The sequence below is a fragment of the Balaenoptera physalus genome, assembly GCF_965194825.1.
Source record: "Balaenoptera physalus genome assembly, chromosome: X".
Classification (NCBI taxonomy): domain Eukaryota; kingdom Metazoa; phylum Chordata; class Mammalia; order Artiodactyla; family Balaenopteridae; genus Balaenoptera; species Balaenoptera physalus.
The window spans coordinates 97,455,821-97,477,738 of record NC_138903.1 but is presented as its reverse complement, the minus strand read 5'-3'; the positions used below and the strand labels follow the sequence as shown (position 1 = coordinate 97,477,738).

Below are 21,918 nucleotides of genomic sequence, written 5' to 3'. Positions count from 1 at the left end.
TGGTTGCCAGGGCGAATGGGAAGTGACTGCTTAATGGGTACAGGGTTTCCATTGGGGGTGATGATAATGTTCTGGAACTGGATAGTAGTGATGGTTGTATAACATTGTGAATGTACTTAATGCCACTGAATTGTACACTTTAAAGCGGTTAAAATGGTAAATTTTATGTTATGTGTATTTTACCACAATAAAGAGGCACATATGCATATACATGTATGTATTTAAACCTACTGTCCATAATAATATAGTAATTCTAAGAAGAAGAAAACTTTAAAAATTCAAAAAATATAAAGAAAGAAATGCAAGCCATTTGCGGTCACACCATTCTGAGATAACCACTGTTAATAGTTTGGAATTATTTCTCTTCTTTTTCTGTGTCTTTGTATCAATAAAACTGCATATTTGTTTATGTAACTGAGATCATATTAAATTTACAGTCACTATTAAAAAGAGGACTATGGGGAAGTCTTCGTTTATGGTTTACCTTTGTATATAAGTTAATTATTTATATTGTGGATTTCCTTTATGAGGTGTCAGTCTATATTATGAAGGTATACGTTTCACTTTGAGAAATTTCACACTGTCAAATAGGTACACCTTTTCTTCCAAGAATGAAATATCCTTTTCACCATAAGTGTCTCGTTTTAACAGGAAATGCAAGGTGCTATACATGTTTATGCCAGAGAGGGAAACAGGAGATGATTACAAAATTTCAATAGAGAATTTTTAAGTCAAGGATTGGTAATGAGTATGTTTCATATGAGCAGAAGCCTCTAACATAGGGCTTTTCTGGTGGAAGTACAGTTTGAGAGTTGACCCCCACCGGTGCAGCGTGTTACTGCAGTAGAATTCCTAATTAAAGGGACAAAAATGCCCAGATCAATGCAGGGAGAGGGCAAAGTCTAGAAGTCCCCAAGGGTAGAGTTAGGTAACTTCAGCAACAAGAAAGACATCCCTGTGGTCATGAGGATGAGGGATGTGACCAGTGGTAATAGACACCTAATTTTCAAATGACAAGTGAACTGCCACAGGGCTGGCAGTTACTCTCCACCCAAGGTTTTTAACTCAGCCTGTTTGGGAGCTGTCTTCTGGTAACATGTCTCTAATTTTATGATGGCAGTTAGTAGGAAAATAGGATCTACATCAGACTTTGTTTTAGAGGCTAGAATCCTTCTATTTGATAATGTGAAGAATGTTTGATAAATGGTTTCACAAGTGGATGTAATTAATTTCAAGTCACTATTGAATTGACAGAATGATCAGTAATGCTTCCATCTGTTATATTTCCTCAAAGTAGTAATTATACATTTAAAATGAGTGTCTGTAGGTAGCCTCTCAAGGAACCTGGGTAGTCATTAAAAACAACAAAGCCAGCCACAAAAGGCTGTAAAGACAAATTGGAACAGTGGTCCCTCCCTTATCATTGCCCGCATCATGATCTACTTATTGCCCTGGTAGGCATGAGAAGAATGAGGAGTGATTGAACCGGGGGAAAAAAATTCATTGCTGATAAGTAGAAATATCTACCTACAAGACTAAAATGATTGTTAAATGAGGAAAATTGCTCCCCTAGGGAGAAATCTGAAGTGATCTGCCTTGTGTTTGAACACGGAAACTTATCACCATTGTTCTGTGTTCTTCAATCGACAACACTCTCTTAATTCTGAATGGCAGCATGGCTGACAGACATGGCATTTTAGAAAGAAAGAAAAGCTCATGCAGCATGTTGGAGTCCTCTAAAATGATACAGAGCCTAGAACTTGTATAGTTACACTATTTGGGAGCCATGCTTCCTTTGAAAGATCTGAAAGAAGATAAAACCAATGACATCACAATCCCTGGAGTTTTGACTCGTGGGATGATTCTAGGTGTGTCATCTACTAGCTGCTCATTTTCAGGGAGATATAAATGAATAAGCTTTTTGTTTGTAGAAGAACTTGTATAGCAAGTATGCTACCAGTGATCCTGTGGGGAACCGATGTAGCAATTTGCTGACAGACGTCAAAATATTTTATAAATTGTAGTCAGGCATCTTTTATCTCTGCTTTAGAGACAAGATCATTTTGAAGGTATGAGGAAGAAATATTTTTTGTATTCTGAAGTAGACCTTCAGATCATATTTCAATAGATTACTGACATTTTCACAAACCGTAAGGTACTTTTTGCTATATCTAGCTCCCCAAATCACTGAGATCTCACCTGTGTATACAGCTGTCACTTGTGGTCCTAAGGCAGACGGTTCCTTTATAGCACCCAACACTTACATGGAATAAACCCATGCTGGGTGGGGCTGGCCAGCATGATCCTTATGTGACGCCAAAAATCTGTCCCCAGACTATAAAGCTAGGCCTCAAGCCCCTAGTCTCACTCTGTCCCTAAAGCACCCAAGCTTGCTGGACTGCTGGTACTCAGAGAGCTGCACTTCACTTTGAAAGCAGCCTCCAAAGCACACCTCTTGAATGATCACAGCTGATTTCTGACGTGGTCAGTTGCAGTTAATAATAGGGAGCTTTTGTAGCAACCCTCATGAGTAAACAGATGAGATGAATAAATCAGCTGCCATCATCATCTCGCATATATTTTAGAAGTTCATGTTCTTCTTTTCACCCTCTCTCCCCACTTAAAGGTTTACCTTTTTCTAGATCCTGTTAATGTTCCACTGAAAACAGTGTTCCCATTCATACACAGATGATTAGCATGACTCACAAAGTCACCAAGTGAAATGACTTCTAGTGGTACATGTTCTGTCAACCCCCAACCCTTGGTTATTTTTTCCCAACTGTGATATACACTATGTTTTCCTTCTCTTCTAACTGAAGATTTCTGCCTCTTTAAAAAAATACATAGGCTTCATATATCCAAGAAAATGTTTTTCACAGTATTTTCTCAGGGACCTTGAGGTTGTTGTATAAGATGTCACTATCATTATGGTAATTTAGTCTTTGTCCTGATGCTCTACTTTAAATGTTTTTTCAAGTGCTGTGGAACATTGGGAAAGGAATGCTTCACGCTTCCTGGCCATCTAGAAAGAATTTGCTGTGAATCAACAATTCAATGTATCAGAAGCCTAGTGAGGAAGCAAGCCGAACAAAGTAAAGTGACTTCTAGAAGGTGATTTAATGCATAAAAATTTCCATTGGCTATTGATACTCTTAGTGAAATGGGCTGCTGTAGTCCATTCTCAGGCCTCCTCCAGTCGCTTCCTGCTTCCCTCCCAGTGTGTTGTTTGGTGGTGGGAACGTTTTCCTGCTTCTTCCCCCAAATCCATAAATTCTTCCAGCCCTTTCCCTAGTAGTTGCATTCCAGTCTACTCTTTCCTGTACAGTTTGACTCTGTGTGTGTATCCCTGGCATTTGATAAAAAGAGAGTACTGAATTGTGGGAATGAGGGGACTCGGGTTCTCTTCCTAACGGCCACTACCCAGCTTGGTGACCTTTCTGGATCTCCGTTTCCTCACCAGGAAGCTGGAAAAGTTGGACTAGATAATTCCTAAGGTTTCTCTGGATGCTGACACAGTGTGACGCTGTGACTCCCGTTTTAAAAATGGCTTGTTTCATTTTACTTCCAGGGAATCAATCACTGCTAGCCATTTAGAAGTCATAAGAGGTCCCTAACTTTTAAAATGGCCATTGCCAACTTAAATGTAGGAAACAAAGTAAAAGATAGTCCAGTTTTTAAAATTTTACATTCTAGATTTCTTTTTCACAAAAGGATTTTCTTCAGGAAGAAAAATACTCTATTCTAAACCATATATGCTTCTATTATATTACTGCATCATCCGCTAAGTCAACATTATATGTATAAATCTAAATTAAGCAAACATATTAGGGAGTGATTATTCACTTTACAAATAGATATTTTCCTTTGCAGAAGGACACACTATAGGGTTTCTTTACTATCCTCCTCATGACTTGAAGATTAATTCATTTACATAAGTTCAACCCATATGGAACTTTTTAGGAACAAATCTCTTGTAGACTGAGTAACACCGTATTGAGTCAGATACTCAATGTACAGTTGTAATGTGTATAAGATTTTTCTCAGTTTCTTATCAGGCAAACATTATTTTTATATTGGGTACATTTGCAAGAGGTATTTTTTTCCCCAGACTTTGAAAAGCAAACTAAATCACATCTCTAGGTTTTAAGAAAATTTTATTACTTTAGTTTCCTTGTCTGTAAAGTCACCCCCTTCCTCATTCCCTTTTAAAAAATGGTAGGAATGCACTTTTCTAACTTTTGACAAAAAGCAGGCTTTTTATTTAAAGGTCACCTGTGTTGCCTGAACTTTCCTTGGAAAGCTTCAGGATGTTCAATTTTTAAGGAATGCTCATTATAATTAATCATTACAGAGAATAGGTTTTCTTTTTTTTCCTTAATTGCATTCTGAGCTGTCTCTTGTTCCCTGCAAAACCTTAGAGTAAGAACAGTTTCTTTCACTGCAAATGATATATAAACATGTTTGGCTTCATAGCTTTTCAGAGCACCTCTTCATTAGCCATGCTTTATTTTAAAACCTTAACTAATTCTTTCAAAGTTCATGGGGGTGATTATTAGCTAGTCCAGGTATTTTAGAGTTGCACGTCTATTAGTTAAAATACAAGTTTTCAGATTGTTGTTCAGTGGCCTTTGTGAAACAAATTGGCAGCCTTATGTTCCTGATAGACAAGATGTCTAAGTCTCCTACATCTCCTACATGAATCAAAATTGGCACTAATTGGTCTTTTGGTAAGCTCTGCAAAAGCCAAGAATTGGTCCATGGAGACCAAACTAATTTCTAAGCTAAAGGTGTCTGATTTGCAGGGATTTTAGAGAAGAGCAGCTTATATGTATTTTGGTCAAGGAGACCTTTGCAGTTGTTTTCACAAAATAACAACAGGGGGGAAAAAAAACCAAACCTCAGCTGAGGTAGATGGTGAAGTGGAGTTTTTATAGTAGAATATATTAAAAGGTTACTTGTGCCCAAGTGATGGTTTTGCAGTCAATTACCCTTTTTGATTTATTTTTGTAGTATTTCTTCTGCTTTTAAGAGCTTCTCACTTGAAGGAGATTTGAAAGCAAGTACAGCTACAGGAACTGGTCAGATAATGGATAAAAACAGCCTAACAATATAGTCCTTGGCGACATCTCATTTGGTTCAAGAGAAGATTATTTTTTAAGTCACGAAGGCAAGAGTTGTCTCTAGCTGGTACTAGGATTACACGTCATCTTTATTTTCTCCTTTATACTTTTCAAAAGGGATGTTTTTTTTTTTGGTAATATGCATGTACTATTTTTATAAACAAAAAAAAATCCATGTTTATAATTTTTAAGGTTTACAAAAGTAAAAATTACTGAGAAAAAACCCCTGAATTGCAGCAACACTGTTTTTAAAATTTATTATTTGCCCAGATTCTGAAGTGTTAATTGTTAACCATTGTTAATTGTTAAGTGTTAATTGTTAATCAGATGGGCACTTTCAAAACTTCAGACTTAACTTCTGAAGTTGATGGGTGGATTAAAGCGTTGAGGAATCACAACTTTGAGGATTTGATGGGCAGATCTGGACAATCAATACGTAGTCAACATTATTTTTGTGTAGTCGACATTATCAGGATTGGGGGAAGTGTTTCTTTATGATCTGTGCAAATTGTCATCAGCCTTTATGATGAAAATGCTAATTTTTCTTGCTCAAATAAGAACTATTCTTGGTGGAGACCCAAGTTTGGAGTATTTTCTTCTTTTATGTGGAATTTGCTTTCATTGGGAAGAGGAAGAGTCAGTCTGCAGAAGTCTGAGCTGGGGATGGGGCAAAAGGTACCGTGGGGCTATGAGTGAATGAGTTGAAGGTGCTGCGTTATGGGTTTTGTGCTTTCAGGCAAAAGTATCACTTGTGGCTTTGTCCTCCTACAAATATTAGAAACACCAGACTCTGGGTCAGACCCATAGGTTGTCCAATGCAGTGTTTGTTTCTGTCCGTGGTACCACGGGCTGTTTTGTGAGAGAGCGTGTGTGTCTCCTATGATGCCAGCCTCTGGAAGTTAGGGGGTGTCCTCTCCTTAGAAACAGAGTCCTTCCATTCAATTCAATGGAACTGCCATACTGAGCCTGGCAGGTCAGTCTTTCATGAATGACCAGCAACTGGCTGCTTTGTGAATTGCAAAGCCTGTTTTGCCAAATGATATCAGCAACAAAGCCATGTCAGACAAACCTTCGATTCTTTGATCTCCTGATATTTTTTATTTTATTCAAGGTGAACCCACTGAAAATCAGTGGAGTGAGCTATGGCCATACCGTTACAGGGAAACCCAACATTTGGTTCGGAAAATGGGGACGAGTGGGACTAACTGTGACATTGCTAAGACAGGATGAACCTGAGGAAGTAAATTGGTTTTATTGGCCGGGATGTGATCAGGGGCAGATTTAGCTTTGAGGGTCAGGACCATGTAGGTAATTGGGGACCCAAATGGTCCAAGGCTTGCATGGAGCCTACTCCACTTAACCAGAGCACATTTTATACTCACTGATGCTTTTAGCCAGATGACTTTTTCATGTTTCAGCATATCCAGATTGTTGGCTTGCTGATTAGGCTCACAAGTAAAAGCGAGACCCTTTTGTAGCGCTGCTAGTGGATTATAGGACTAACACTTGCCTTATAGACAGACTAGGGTGTTTTAAACTTTGTGCAGTTGAGCAGAGCATAATATGGACTATGTATTATAATGAGGAGGGAGAGGGCACTTATTTTTAATGTTCCTGTGTTGAGAGTCACTGCATTAGGGGGTAATAGTTTTAAATGAAGCCACGTTTCTAACAAGGGACCAGATAACGAGGATAAATGAAATCTGCAGACAGTCTAGAAGCTTCATTTTAGCCATTATTTATAATCTCTTCTCCTACCAAACCTTTTTACTATGTAGCAAAATTGATTAATTTGCGTGTATCTCTTTTCCCTGTGCCCACATGCTCTCTGATAGAGCGGTGAACAAATAGAGAGATGGACAAGGGAGGAAAGAGGATGAGGCCGAGGCCAGGGGGAGTTGGGGATGCATAATCCCCACACTGAATAATCAACTCCAGAATAATCAAGATATATTTTAGGGTCCTAACATTAATCTTGATATTTAATCATTCTGGGTGATGTTAAAAACAAAAGATTGTATAATAGCATTAATAAAAATCACTTGCTTTGGAAAGGTTCGGAATAAATATGGCTTTCTTTTTAACATGAAATAGGAATCTGTTGAACTGCTCTTAATGTTCGCTCACAGCACACACAGATACAGCTCTGTTTAATTCCATATCCTCTTATCTATAAGTCCTACATTTAATTTGCTACCATTCGAGTTGATTTATAGCTTTGCTTAGCAAAAGTACAGTCTTGATTAAAAGGACATTATCACAGCTGATGGACCTTGAAAGCATTTTTCTCCCCAGACCTTCTAATAATTTTGAAAATGACCTGAAGACTCCGATAAGGCTAGATTTGCACGTCTCCAGCTTTTGCTCACCTGGCTGTACTTCGGGCAGTGGTGGTTAGGGGTGTTTGGTGACATAGTTTTCCCATATGCTAACTCCTTATCCATCCTGAGAAATGGAAAGTTACTGCGATAGAGTTTTCTAGCAAGTTTGCTTCAAGGAATCCCAGAGCCCTGGTTAGCTGATCTCTTATCTAGCTGATCACTGCAGATAGAGCCTTTGTCTCTTGGGACGCTGCTGGCCCGAAGGATTCTCCAGTCTGTTGAAGGGAGGATTCAATTATTACACACGAGGGTTCCATTCTGGAGTTGCAGCTGTGACAGATGCCTCCCTCCAACAGTACAGAATTCGTTTTGGTGCTCATTTCAGTGGAGATGACTTAATTTGCAAAGCCAGTGATTTCCACAGGTTGGCCAGATTGGGTCAGTCTCCACAGCAGGCCATTTTCCACTCTCCTGTTTTGATTGCGCAGTATGACTACTTGGTGGCGTCTGTGGTTCTGGGAGCAAGATGCTGTTGCTCAACAGCTGATAAAAGGCTATTATACTTTGATTCTGTTCAGAACATTATTACCATTCTCCTGATTCCACTAGTTGAAAAAAAAAATGAGTCACTCTGGCTTTGGCTTTATATCTCTGTGGAGTATATTTTTGACCTATGAAATAAGTTATTTCTCACAAAGGAATCACTTGAAAATCACCATACCTACAGTTCAATTTACAGGGCTTTCGATTGTTCAGAATCGTAGGAACACAGAAAAGAATAAAAAATTGTAAATGTGGTACTAATTCAAAATGGGGGAATTTGGGTAATTTCTTTCATGTCAAATTTGATGGGGGGGCCTTCTCAAAATACAACAGTAAATCAATTTTAGCCATGAGTAATTTTTATTTTGGTCAACATGTCCTTCCAGTTTGGTCTTAACCTCTTCATATGCATATATCTTTATTAAGATATTATTTGCATACCATGCAATTGGTCTTACCTCTTTTCATTTTTAAATTACTAGGCTTCAAAATCTCTGTCATTTTTGTTGAATAGCACAGAATGTACTCCTATGAAGAAAGGATTTATGTCTAAATCACCTCCAATTTGCGTAAATCACTTTTTTTCCCCCCAATACTTAGCCACAGTTTGTCAGAGCTAGACTGATTATTAGAGGTTATCTAGTTAACCCGGAATAAAGATCACCTGGGGACTTATTCTTTTTACAAACTATACTTGCTGAAGTAGGAAACCTGAAGTTCTGATAACCTTTGCAGCCCACACCCCGACCCCATACCAATTAAACAGCACTGATTGAGTCTAACATTCTCATCTCCCAGATAGGGAAACAGTCTTCCTTTCACAGTTTTGATGAGACACCTTAATAAACACCAAAATTCTTTTCAATTTTAACATGACAGATTTTTGATACATTGAGTTGAAGTTGCAGAATTCACCTCAGTGAATGATGGGAGCATAAATTATTTATGCCGTATGTTTTTAAAAACAAATTATGAAGGATCTAATATTGTTGAAGGAAAAAAATTCAAAGTCACTGATCAGAAAGTCAGTATACAGAAACTGTTGCAAATCTGTCATTGTCTCCATAACGTGTCAGGCACTAGGGAGATTAGTAGATGTCCTTTATCCTGGAAATGCCTGATAGCTAAGCACTCATATTTCTTCTCAGCTGTCCACAGTCATTTCCCACAGGGTATGAGAGGCCTTACTGTGTTAGTTTTTAAACAGCTGCCCTGATTGCATTTTCAGCAGAAGGATATTCATAAGAATACTGATATTAGATAGAAGAAATAGCCACAGAGATAGGCTTTAATAAAAAAACATCAACTGCTCAGAAGATCTGACAGACTCTAATGGATGGATATGTGAAGACCTGGGGAAAAAATAAAATGGATTTTCCAGAGGACTTCTTATTCCCTGAAAAACTGGGAAATTTCAGGCTAAGTGCAGAAGAAGCAAAAGAAGTTTTCATGGACCCCTTTTCCTCTTCTAGACCTTTACCTCCATACAGATGAATGGATATAGCCACCTGCTCTGAAAAGAAGCCCCTTTCTCCGGTAAAAATGTTTACCTGGTCTTAACATCTTCCCTCCTGGACCTTGGACAACCTTAAACTCCACCTGGGAACCCTTGATCTAAAGCAACCATAGATTTGGGAGAGCAGAATGGAGTTGTTATTCGTTTGAAATGTCATTTTTATTATCAGCGTATATAAAGAAGACAAGAACTTTTTGTGATCTTTAGCACTAAACACTATTCTATGTAAGACATGACGGGAAAGGACAGATTCCTTTTGACTGAATGCTAATCAAAGAAAAAGTACATTACTTTCTTAAAACATTAGCAAGAAATTACCCACACTTACTTAGGAGACCACCTTTTTTAGGGTACCATCAAAAGTTTGTCTTTCACATAATAAAGTTATAGTGGTCTCTGGGTTAGTATATATGAAACTATGTAAAAATGCCCTGCCCCAAAGTCATTTGAAATCTTTACTGCTCTCAGATTTGGCAGCAGTGTTGTAGATAGACAGTGAGGGTTTGCCACCGGCACGCTTTAAGCCATAATACATTTTTTTAGAAATACCGTAATGGGTGACGATGCAGGATCTGATTGTTAGATTTTTTTCAGTCTTATCTGTGTTTGTTTATCTACATATAATTCAAGGTTTCAAAGAGACTAGACAGTTTGGGAAGAGAGTCAGCAGTCCCAGAAGTTTTGGAACTCAATCTGAAATGGTGATTATTCCTGAAAGCAGGATGGTTGCTTGCTACCTCTCTGAAGTCGGTTCCCTTGGTCTAGTTCCTTATTGTCATGAGCCACAATTTGGGGGTGGGGGCAGGACTCTTGCCATCATCGATTGTCTTATTCTACACACAGCCTCAGAATGGTGGCCCTGGTTCCAAACAGAATGGCATAGCCCGGTGCATGCTGGGCACATGCAAAAATCAGTGTTTTCAAGTCTCTGTGGCCATCATAACGGCCTTCAATCCTCAAAGTTAGTGTTTCGGAAAGAGAAAACGGATATGCCCTTCCAAAAGCAAGGGGAAAGGAAGAACTGCATTCTCTGAAAGTTAAATTATAACTTTTTCTTTCTGTTTCTATGAAGAAGACTGTACTAATAAAACTGCCACTTTCTTTCAGGTGGGTGTACATGGCATTAGAATAGAATTCATCAATGAAAAAGGATCAAAACGCACCGCCACCTACCTACCGGAGGTTGCAAAGGAGCAAGGTCACTGTTGTACTTTATTTCATATGATCTAGTGAAGAATTTAAACAAATATACAAATTGAAATGCGTTATCTGACCTTGCAGTTATATCTGGTAATTGATCACTGTCAGATTATAAGAAATGACTCTTCCATCGCTGCCACTGCAATGTCTGTATGAAATCGGTGAATTACACAGAAGTTGAATCTCTGCACTGAAGTTTGGCAGCAAAAACATATAAAAGTATACTTTCAAAAAAAGCATAGATTTGTAAAAGTTGGGCTTTATTTTAGGCAATGGTTTACTATGAATTTTAAGTGCCATTTTCCCATATTCCACTGGGCTGTAGCCTTGTGGCATAAACAAGCCTTTAGTTTGACGATCAGCCACACCGTTCATTGTCAGTATCAAATGTTTCCTTCTTAGGTGGTTGCCATTACTCCTTCTGCTACTATTAAGATTGTAAGTTTCCCATGAAGAAAAGGAGCATTGAGAATACATGAACTATTAGTGTTTTATATGTTCCTAATCAACAAACGTTTTTTGATTTTACAGATACAGCACAAACCTTTATGAACTACCAGTATAACACAAAATAACGTTTCACTCTGTAGTATCTTGTCCTTTCTAGCCACTACTAAATTATAGTTTCATGTTAGTTGAAATGAATACCTCTTCTTTATCTCATGGAGCTTTTCTTCTCATCAGAAAGCATTGGTAATTTGGTTTTCCCATATCTGTTTCATATAAATATGATATATAACTACAAAATTTAATATCATTAAACCCCCAAATGAGAGCGTTAGTCTTTAAAGCAGCTATCTGCAGATTTATTTGGGTTGCTTTCGAAAATTTCTTAATTCTGTAGTTCCACTGACTCTGTAAAACATACATAAGAGGTCGAGGGCCTCGGGTATGAGTGTGCATCCCGTGTCAGAACCCATAAAAATGCCTTTGAATGCTGCACACAGATGCACTTGATAGCCTGCAGAAGATACGGTTAGAAACGGCGATTACCATGAGTTAGCGTGGGAGTCCTAAGTACTACTGAGTTGGCTCAATGAGGCTTTTCCTTCCCTTTTAAAGATGTCACCGTTAGAGGAGAGTACAATGTTTGTGGCTTGTTACTGAGACACGACCGAGCAGTTACTGCCAGCCTCTCAGGCTCCTTGCCTTCGAATGCGGTTGAGATAAAGAAGCCAATGTTGCTAGCCAGCAGGGATAGCTAGAATTTAAGGTGTGCCATGGTGTCCCTGCTTCTGTGCAGGATGAAATCTTAGCTCTTCTGTGTGACTGTTTTTAGGACCAAAGGGGTCGGTGACAGTGATAGCTGACCTCTACAAAGTCATTTTGTATTTAACCAAAGGTGGTTGTTACATGTGCTTGACTGGTATTTTATCTGGTCTGCTCTCCACAGGATGGGACCATATTCAGACCATAGACTCCTTACTGAGGAAAGGAGGATACAAAGCTCCGATTACTAATGAATTCAGGAAAACCATAAAACTGACCAGGTACAGAAGGCATTTCCTAGTGCAAGGCTGACCAGTACATTTTGATGCGTATACCTATAACCTTTTGATTTCTTTGGTCTCTCTAACTACACTTGCTTCTCTTTTCTGAAACAGAGTGGAAATGAATGGCAGGGCTGTACTGAGGGTGAATACAATGAACTCTGCTTGGCAGTAAAGCCCATATGATGTATGAGCCCATCCTTTGCATCGTAGCTCTGTGGGCTTACTCTGGCTTTGTTAAAGCAGGCCCTCTGAGCCTTTAGACTACATTATTGAAGAAAGTTGCCTGAATTAGAAATTGGCCAGCTTTTGACACTGCTTAGCAGAACCCCAGGATCCCGATAAGCAGTCCTCAAATTTGAATTTCACCTTAGACTTTTGGCAGTGATAGAAAGCTTGCTGAAAAACACAATTGAGCTAGACTCACAAATGCTAAATGAATTTCTGCATGGGCTCATAGGGGTACTTATTTAAAAAGGAAAATATCAAACATTTTGGGAAAATGGGTTGCTGTTTCCATTTCTTTTAATTCCACAAAACCACATTGAATGCCTATAGTCTAAAAATGGACTATTCTCAGCTCTGAGGAGTTACAAATTTGAAAATGCCTGCATTGCTGCTCTCTCTGAGTTCATATTCTAGGAGAATAGAAGGGCATGTACAAAGATAATTATTAGTATACAGCAGAATGTGATAGATGATATGAGATCATAGAGTAGGGAAAGAGGAATTCCAGGAGGGGGTTGAGGGTAACAGAAAATTTCAAAGAGGAGGTAGATGTGAGGCTGGGCTTGAAGAATGAGTAGAATATTTGACATGTGGAAAGTGGGGGAGGAAAGGGATTAACTTAAAGAGAACTTGGTGAGTCAAGGCATGCAGGTGGCGAAGTATGGGGCAAGTTCTAAGGAATCTGCAATAGTCTGATTTGGTTGGTCTCTCAGTGTACATAGAGGAGGTGGTCACTGGGGAAAATATGGCCCAGAAGGTAGAGAGTAAGAAGTTTAAACCTGATGCTATAGGCAATTGGTAGCCATTGAAGGGTTCTGAACAGATGGGTTTGGGGAAGTGTAAGATTAGAATTGGAAACAGGAAAAATAATTAGGAGACACTGTTATTATCTAAGAATCTGTGGCAGCAATCCAAAGAAGGTAAAATGGGAGCCTTAACACGAGCTGTGGCAGTGGGATGGGAAGAAAGGAAGGAAAAGAAAATATTGTGGGAAAAATGAAAGGACTTAGTCATCATTCGAAAGTAGGGAAGAGGAGCAAGTCAAGGCTTTCATCTCAATAAAAGGGACCAAGGCAGTCCCTTTTACCAAGAGAGGGACCACATTGGGGAGAGTTACATTAACGTCTTGATTCTGGATTTGAAGTGCTTCCTAGGCTATCTGTATAGAAATGTCCAATAGGTCACTGAAAATGTACGTGTGTAGAGCTCATGGCTAGAGATGGTGATTTGGGATCATCTGTAAAGAGGACATAGTTGAAGCTGTGAGGCAAGAGTTCACTGAGCTGGGACAGAGTGTAGGGGCAGAAGAACTGAAGGTAGAAATGTAGGAAACTCCTACAAGGCGAGGGTAGGATGAGTAGCCAGAGAGATAAGGAGCAGTCCGAGAAGCAGGGGGAGAACCAAGCGAGTATGGAGCTGTAGAACACAAGGCACAAAAGAGCTTCCAAAAGGGAGTGGCGCGTGGTATCCTAATGGAGAGGTCAGGCGGGATGAGGGGTGGCTTCTGAAAGAGCAGTTTCTGCGGAAGCGCGGCAGTAGAAGCCAAGAGGCACAGGGCCGAGGAGCGGTGTGAGATGAGGGATCGAAGGTAGAAAATACACGTTACTCTTCTGAGAAGTGTGGCAATGAAAAGAAACCTGAAGATGGGGGGAAAGAGGATTGAGATACCACGATCAAGACAAGTTTTTTGTTGCTACTGTTTTCCCTTAATGGCAAGACCTGAGACGTGTGGACAGAAGGAAAGGAATGGTTAAAGAGGAAGCAACGGAAGATCCCGGAAGAAAAAGTAGTCAAGTGAATGAAATGCATACATGACAGTAATAGGCTGGCTTTCCTCCGTTCTTTCCTGTTAGCAAACCGGAGCTGAGGGGGCAATACAATTTCTAGAACAATTTAAACAAGGAGTAGTAGAGTGCAAAGAGCACCGGACTCAGACTCTGGATTCCTGGGTTCTGATCTCAGCTTTGCTGCTTATTAGCTGTGTGACAGTGGGCAAGTCACTTCTTCTCTCTAGGCCTCTGTCTCCTGATCTAGAAAATTATCTCTAAGGGTCCCTCCTAGCTCTGACATTCACACGTCACCTATTTCGTGATGTTAACTTTGTCTCTTCCCTAACTTTCTTTCAGGTACCGTAGTGAAAAGATGACCTTGAGCTATGCTGAATACCTTGCTCATCGCCAGCATCATCATTTCCAAAATGGCATTGGGCATCCCCTTCCGCCATACAACCATTATTCCTGACACTGAGCCACACAACCAGTCACTGGGCCTCTCTGCAGACCTCTTCCCAGGAGACCCTACCCCTTCTTGGTCTAGCTATCTCTTTTACTGTACCATTTTATGATGATAGTTTCCGTTGCCATGGTGAAGCTTCGACATCGTCAGTTAAGATCATCATGGTAACGGGTAGGAAAATGGCATTTATTAAGATGATCCTGTTTTATTATTTTAGATCGTTTTTTTTTTTTTTTTGCAGCATATATGAATTTTGGGGTTTTCTTTCCTTACAATATTATATGGAATTTTGCTTTGCTATCTCAGTCAGGTTTGTCTTTCTGTCCTTTTTGCCTTCCTTCCTGTCTTCTTTCCTTCTTTCTTTCTTCTCTTCCTTCCTTGTGTTGACTGTGGATGGAAGAAATCATGCAGTTTCTAAGGATTTCATTTAGGTGTTTCTTTCATTTTCCTCAGTAAGATAGGTAATTTTTGATAGCTGTGTTTGGGAGTAATTCATACCAGATTCAGGTATTTGTATATTACTCTTGAATTTGTCTAAAATTCATTTTGTTATGAGAGCTTAGTATGTGGGTCTTCTCTGTTTAAGTATATGTTTTTCCCACGGTTAGAATAGATGAACTTTCGCTCTAGTGTAGAACATTCGAAGGTCCGTGATAGGACTTGTCACAGAGAGTGAGAAATCATTTATGCCTATTGTGCTGGTTATCACAGGAAAAACTGCCTCATCACTTTATAGAACCAACTTACAAACTAAAACACTGTTTTAAGAAAGTACAAGCTACCTTTGAAATATGCTACAGAAATTATTTTGAAGAGCAGCAAATATCAGGAAGAGAGCAGATACAGAATTTAGTGCCTTTGAGAAGAATATAATTAAGTGGAATTAAGAGGGGTTAGAAGAAAGGCAATTTAGAGAAATATTCTTAAAAATTTTATTTCTATATGTGAAACAACAGATTAGACAAATTGCTTACTCTTAAGTATTTTTTTAAGCTGAAAAATTTATTTTGAGCAAATAACCAAAAAGAGACATGTGTCTATTATATATTAATTTAAATTTGTTAGCTTTAGCTTTCAATAAGTCATGATTGGCCAGAGACAATTTTAGCTACCATTTAAAGAAATAGTAAAGATAATCTAGTGAAACAAAAGTTAATACATGTCGTGATTTCAGACATGTTTGTCATGGGGACAATACTGGAGTTTTAGAAATACTATAAAATTGCTTGAATCTCTTTCTGCACTACATACTTTTGATAGAAACACATTTACTATATCGATAAGATGTTGTGTTACCCCTGTAAAAACGGAGTTGGCATTTAGATACGATATAGTCGTTAGAGCCCAGCTCATTTGCAGGGCTAGTCTTCCCATGATGCATATGCAGAGAACTTCCTAATGTCAACGAGAGGTCTGTATGTATATCCCCAGGAAAAATGACAGATGATTCTGGAGAAAGATTACCTTCATTTTATGGTAGTATATATATATATATATATGTATATATATATATATGTGTGTGTGTGTGTGTGCAAAATTTTTTTCAAACAGGAAACAAATACTTCAAGTGATGAATATAAGTGTGGTGCAGAATATATAGTCTAAAACTATGAGATGTCACGGAATATCAAGGTGGCATAGCTTATACATGCAGTTGCTGTGACAAGTGACAGACTGCTAGTTCAGAATTTGAAAACCCTTTTCTAGTTTGTGAGATTAATCGGCTGAATTCCTTCTGCTTGTCCTTATGGCAAAGCAAACTGCTTTTGTTTTTGATGAGAGTTTTCAGAAGTTTGTTGGTATTCCTTCGTCCGCAGCATCTGTTGTTGGAATAACCATTTTCAGTCGTGATGCCTTAATCAAGAAGCCAATTGTTAGCCTGAAATGGAATCTCGGTAGCCAGTTCCACTGAACCTAGAGATTAGTCAGAGAAAGCTAGCTGCTGGGCTTTAGAAAGGGATTTTGAGTCCTTTCATTTCTACTTGGGAGCATTCTGGAGCAGATTAGTCTTTCAGTATAAAAACAAGTGGCTACCTGATGGAAATTTTTTCTTGCCCTTATAGGGAAACTGAGCACAAGCTGAATGATATTGTCTGCTGCAAGAAAAAAAAAAAAAAAAGTAAATAAAACAAGCAAACCGAAGAGAGACAAAATAGACCAATATTGATCCATCTTATCTATCATCTCATCAGTTCAACAGGCTCCTTGTCCTGGGTGAGCTCATGGTTAGAAGTTTTTTTGTTTTTAAAGAAAAGATCTATTCCATACGTGTGTGTGTATACTTACAATACATACATATGTGTGTGTTTATGTATTTAACGGTGCTAATCAATCTTGAGCAGGTCACGTGACTGGTCATGCGGACTCTAAAATCATATCAGATTTTTAAAAATTCTTGATATATGCAGATGTTATACAGATTTTCTTACCAGTGTAATAATGTTATACTGAAGAAATAACCATCCTGCAGGCTTCAGAGGACGAGGTCAGCAATATTTCCCACCGTGGCTTGGGGGAAAAGGATAGTTTTGTCTCCTTTTGTGTTCAAATTAATGCACAGTGCATTTGTGTGTCTAAGTAGTTGTTGACTAAAAGACTTTGTAGTGTAAAGGGTGTTATACAAACTTGTAATGGTGTGCTTCAAACAAATGCTAGACCCTTTCACCTTTGTCGTATATTACAAAGCTGTTAAATATGTAGTTTGAATTAACTTTGAACATGTTGAAATATGTAGCATGTGTTTTTAACTCAGACGAAGATTCTGACTGCACAGGTTGTGTTCTAGCCAGTTGTGGTTTATTTGTGCAGAAACACAAATGTGAATTGCACTCTTGTCACCAGAATATTGTGTAAGTTCAGCGATCTCTAAACAGCTCAGAAGTAATACTTGAACTTCATTTGAGTAGCACAAAGTTTACATAGCCCCCCTTTTAAATGTTAATTAGTTCCATTTATGTTTTCCGTTTTCAGATGCAACTGGGTATTTTTTTCCTCTTGGAAAATAGTACGTATTTTACTTTGGTATGTAGCAAAAGGCTTCCATTTCTGGAAGGGTTTTCTTGTTCTTAAACAAGGTCAGCCAGGTACCAGATTCTAGAAGAACAATTGCCCCTCCTCCTCCCCCCCATTAAGTGGCCTTCTGACTGCACGAGAAAATGTGCTACTGCCCTGCCCGCTCCAGTCTCCGGTGTGATTGATGGAGGAAGTGCAAGGCTTGCTCTTTACCCCCCGCCCCACTTAAAGCAGTTATAAGAGTTTCAGTCCAGAGCATACAGCCCCAGTGTGCAGCACACCGGAAGTTTGTATACTGGCCTCTGTTCATGTCTTCAAATGTGCAGGAAATCCGAAACTGTCATCTGGAATAGGCTCCATCTCTTGTGTGTGTTAGATCAAACCAAAGAAGCCCCCAGCCATGCCCAAATGCTGCTCCAAAAGCCTGCCTTCCAGTCCTTACAAAACCTTGCAGGATTAAATGTGTTAACTTTTTTATTTTTGTACAGTTTCTAAGTGATTTTTGCTAGTGATGTTAAATTGAATTAAGTTTATTTGAGGGGTGTGAGCACCTCCTCCATTTAAATAAACTGGTGACTTTCCTTTTATTTTATAAAAGCAGAAACCCGTTGTGTGCCTCTCGATTTAAGGGTTTCTGATTACATTATTCTTAAGACCAGCATTGATCCTTTATATACAAAGATATGTTTTCCTTGTTTTTTATTACTGTTTCAGAAGAAAATAAACCTTTTATTTTGCTCTGGACCCAGTAACTGCGCTGGTACATAGACGCACTGAGAAAACAAACTTTTGTAACCACCTCTGACTGTTTTTGTATATGAAAGTTGATTACTTTTGAAATATTTGGATCGAGTTTCTAAGTTATTTTAGTGTTTTATATGTTCCCCCAAATTACTTTGAATCGGTCACCAGCATAATGAGTTTTTGGTGATGCAGTGGTTGAGACTCGTAATGAGCAAAGCTACCTGGAGTAGCTCTTCTCCTCCTCCCTTTCTTAGTACCCTGTTTTTTGATTACAGTAAGACATCACAGATTACCTGAAACCCCTTCAAGTATAACTAGATCCTCCTTCCTTCCACATTTAATTGCTTAATAGTTTGAAGAAACTATTGGAAATGGGCATTTTATATGACATCATGTATGGCTTTAAAATATTACAAATGAAGAAAAAGAAAAATGGGAAGGTTTATGTGGGTCTGTAAGGTATGGCTGTGGAAAGATATTGTAGTAGTTTTGACACTATTGTTATTACCTTTAAAATCATTTACCCAATAAAATGTTAAAACTGAGTTACCATTTCTGGTGTCTTTCTTTAACCGGCCTCATCAGAGGATTCGGGGCTCGTGGGTACTTCTTACTAAAAGCTAACAGTTGAAGCCTTTGAAATAATATACTTAGGAACTGATACGGATTTCTTTCCAAACTGGCACTTGGGAAACCTCATCTGCTTACAGTTGCTCCCTACCGTATGATTTACCTATGTCATTCTTTTACCCAGCCGTGAATCCTGGCCTGGCCATACAGTAGTCTCTGGCCTTTATTGGGCACCCTACCCTGGCCACGGATCTGAGGCCAGCAGCAGACTTGAATTCCAGTGGCGGCATGGCTATACTTAAGCCCGCTCCAAATTTCTTCCAGATCAGTGTATTACTGGGTGTTTCCCTTTGTGAGCTGGTAGGGGGCAGTAGCAGTGCCATCCAGCACAATCATCTGGTGAGGTGGGAAGGCTTTCTTCTGCCATCAAGGCTTTCTTTGCCATTTTCTCAGTACAGGACAGAAACTGAACATGCCCAAGATGTGGCCGCTCGGAGCTTGTCCACACTCACTCATACACACACTGGGCACATCACACACATAAACGTATTTCCAGTTTTCCAGTTCCAGAGTGGTATGAGATGAACCCTGTTCGCCACTTGAGCTTGGGGAAAACGTCTTGAGTATCGGGCAAGGCAACTAGTGCTACTGCCTTCCAAGGGCCAGATGGGAGCCTGCTTCAAGCACGGGATCTCTCGGTGTGCTACCTCTATCAGCTGTTGCCTTATCTCTTCCTCTATGGAAAGGCCGTCAGGGACATTGCTGACATACCTCTGGCTCTTTCTAAATCATTTGCTGTCTCAGTTTCATCATGCATATTTCAGGATTAATTGCTAATGAATATATGCAGGACAATTTTCTGTTACATTGCCCCAAAACCCCACTCCCCGTGTGAATTTGATGACACGTGCTCACGTCAATCACAGTGGCTAAAAACAGCCATCTCGGCTCTAGAGGACGATTGTGGTTTGGAATAGAGCTCCATTAAGGCAGCCATCTGCTCAGGGCCAGTTTCATCATTCATGTTTAATGGTACACAGGATTTTTTAATGATGTAGACGATATTAATAGGTTCAGGTAGAATGAAGTAATTTAATGAGCCCACAGCATTCTCTTTTTATAGCATTAGTGGTTAACTCAGTGGTCTGGACAGATTTCAACTTCAGGAATCACACTCCACCTACCTAAATTCTCCCCAGAGTTTCAGCATTTCCTCTTTAGACTTCATGCCCCACTGGGCACCTTTTAAATTGCTCCACTGCTTCAGAGGGCAAGTGTGACTGTGTGAGTTGGCGGCAGCTCCTCTCTGTTGATGGAAAATACTGTCATATCCAAGGAGCACCATCACTGTGAGCTGGGAGGAAGTCGGCTGTGAGGAAACCACACCTGGTCTCAGAGCTGCCAGTCAGGAGCACCGAGTGAATGCACTTCCTGCAGCTCTGACCGCATGAGCCGAGACAGTGTGAGTTTGGACCAAGCTCTGATGGCTTCCCATCTGTCTGCCCAGGCTTTTCACCGGCCAGAGGAATAGCTGAATGGGAGGATGCAACTGAGGCAGGCCCTGGGTATACTGCTTTGGCTACTATATTCAGCGGCCTTCCTTGATCCCTTTAGCGCATGGTACAATCCCCTGTTCCGAACCCCCAGCCTGTTGGAAGAAATCTTTTCAAGAATCGGAAAAAAACTGCCTTAGGGCCCAAGCCAGTCCACCTCTTCCTCCCAAGAACTTGGTTATAACCATGTTTAAAATGACCCTTAATATATAGTATGTTCCGAGTAGATGGACTATGTATCTCAAATGGTTTCAGTGGACCCACCCAGAGGGCTGGTGAGGGCATACGCATTATATAAACAAACACTGACCTGCACTTGCAGATTTCCATCATGACGGATGATCGCATTAGCTCGACAGAGGTTAGATGTAGGATGCACTAAGTCTGGAGCGCGCGCTGGCGCAGGGCTCACAACTGCCCTGGCGTCCTTGAGCTCCTGCTCCCACTCTAAGAGGATGCAGCCAAGTCACAAGGGGCTGGTAATTTGTTTAGCCTTTAGTCTCCCTCCATGCTGGAAGAACCTCTTTGCTTTTTAATCAGAATCTTAGCTGGCACCTCATTAGGTTACAAGTACGGGATTAAAAACAGTATTTCACTGTTACAAAGTACGAATGCATACCAGTTACTTATAAAGTTAATGAGAACGACGGGGCTGTCTGGGTGACTATAAAAATTTGTAATTGGGGTGACAGATGACAGGTGTAGTTATAGTCTCAGCGCTCCATTGATTTCTGTATTGTTTTGGCTGTACAGCAGCAAGAAGGTCCTGATTTGCAAAGAGAAAGAGGTGGTATCTTAGTATAGTTTTATGAAAGTGAGTACATATTGGCCTAAATTATAAAACCCCGGTGCAGTCAGTCACAACCTTCTGAACCAGGCCTGACGATGGAGGCCTGCAAGAAGTTTTCAGGCAAGAGAAGCATCACGCCTGAGGTTTGAACAGAATGTATCAACTTGATGGTTCCTGCTGACCCACTGGGTGGTCTTCAATTGCCATTCTGAATGTAACACATTAGACGTTTTGGTTAGGTGTTTTGGGGTTTTTTTTTCCAGTTTTTATTACAGTGTTTAAATATTATACATTTAAACACACACACGTTTTTTGAATCAAATGTTTATGGAAACTTCGATCAGTTCCAACAGAATGCCGGGTCCCGCGGGACAACCTGAAAAACCACTGCTGCCGCCCCAACGTGCCCAGTTATTTCGAGAGCCTTTGGCAAAGCATCATTTCATCTCCTTTTCCATCTGGCCTTTTCCTCCCAAATGTCAGGCTCAACGTGATCCATCAATATTTACTGAGTGCCTGTCCCCCCAGAGGCATGGCACCGTGCTTGGTTTCAGAATAAAGACAGTATCATTTTGTAAGACAAATTAACAGTTCAC

General features: G+C 39.7%; 1 protein-coding gene across 4 annotated transcripts in view; it reads left to right on the top strand.

The window, feature by feature from the left end:
* The window catches only part of AMMECR1 (AMMECR nuclear protein 1), a 107,042-nt gene extending 88,088 nt beyond the window's left edge, over window positions 1-18,954 (top strand). For 2 of the 4 annotated variants that reach the window (XM_082447694.1, XM_082447693.1), the window contains 3 exons: window positions 10,608-10,698; window positions 12,094-12,190; window positions 14,545-18,954. In XM_082447694.1, coding sequence (XP_082303820.1) covers window positions 10,608-10,698; window positions 12,094-12,190; window positions 14,545-14,659 — 303 coding nt within the window. In that variant the 3' untranslated portion in view covers window positions 14,660-18,954. Of the gene's footprint in view, window positions 1-2,977; window positions 3,112-10,607; window positions 10,735-12,093; window positions 12,191-14,544 lie in introns of those variants that run through there. The other 2 variants (XR_014259025.1, XM_082447695.1) reach the window with 2 other exon arrangements.
* Window positions 18,955-21,918: the final 2,964 nt, after the last annotated feature.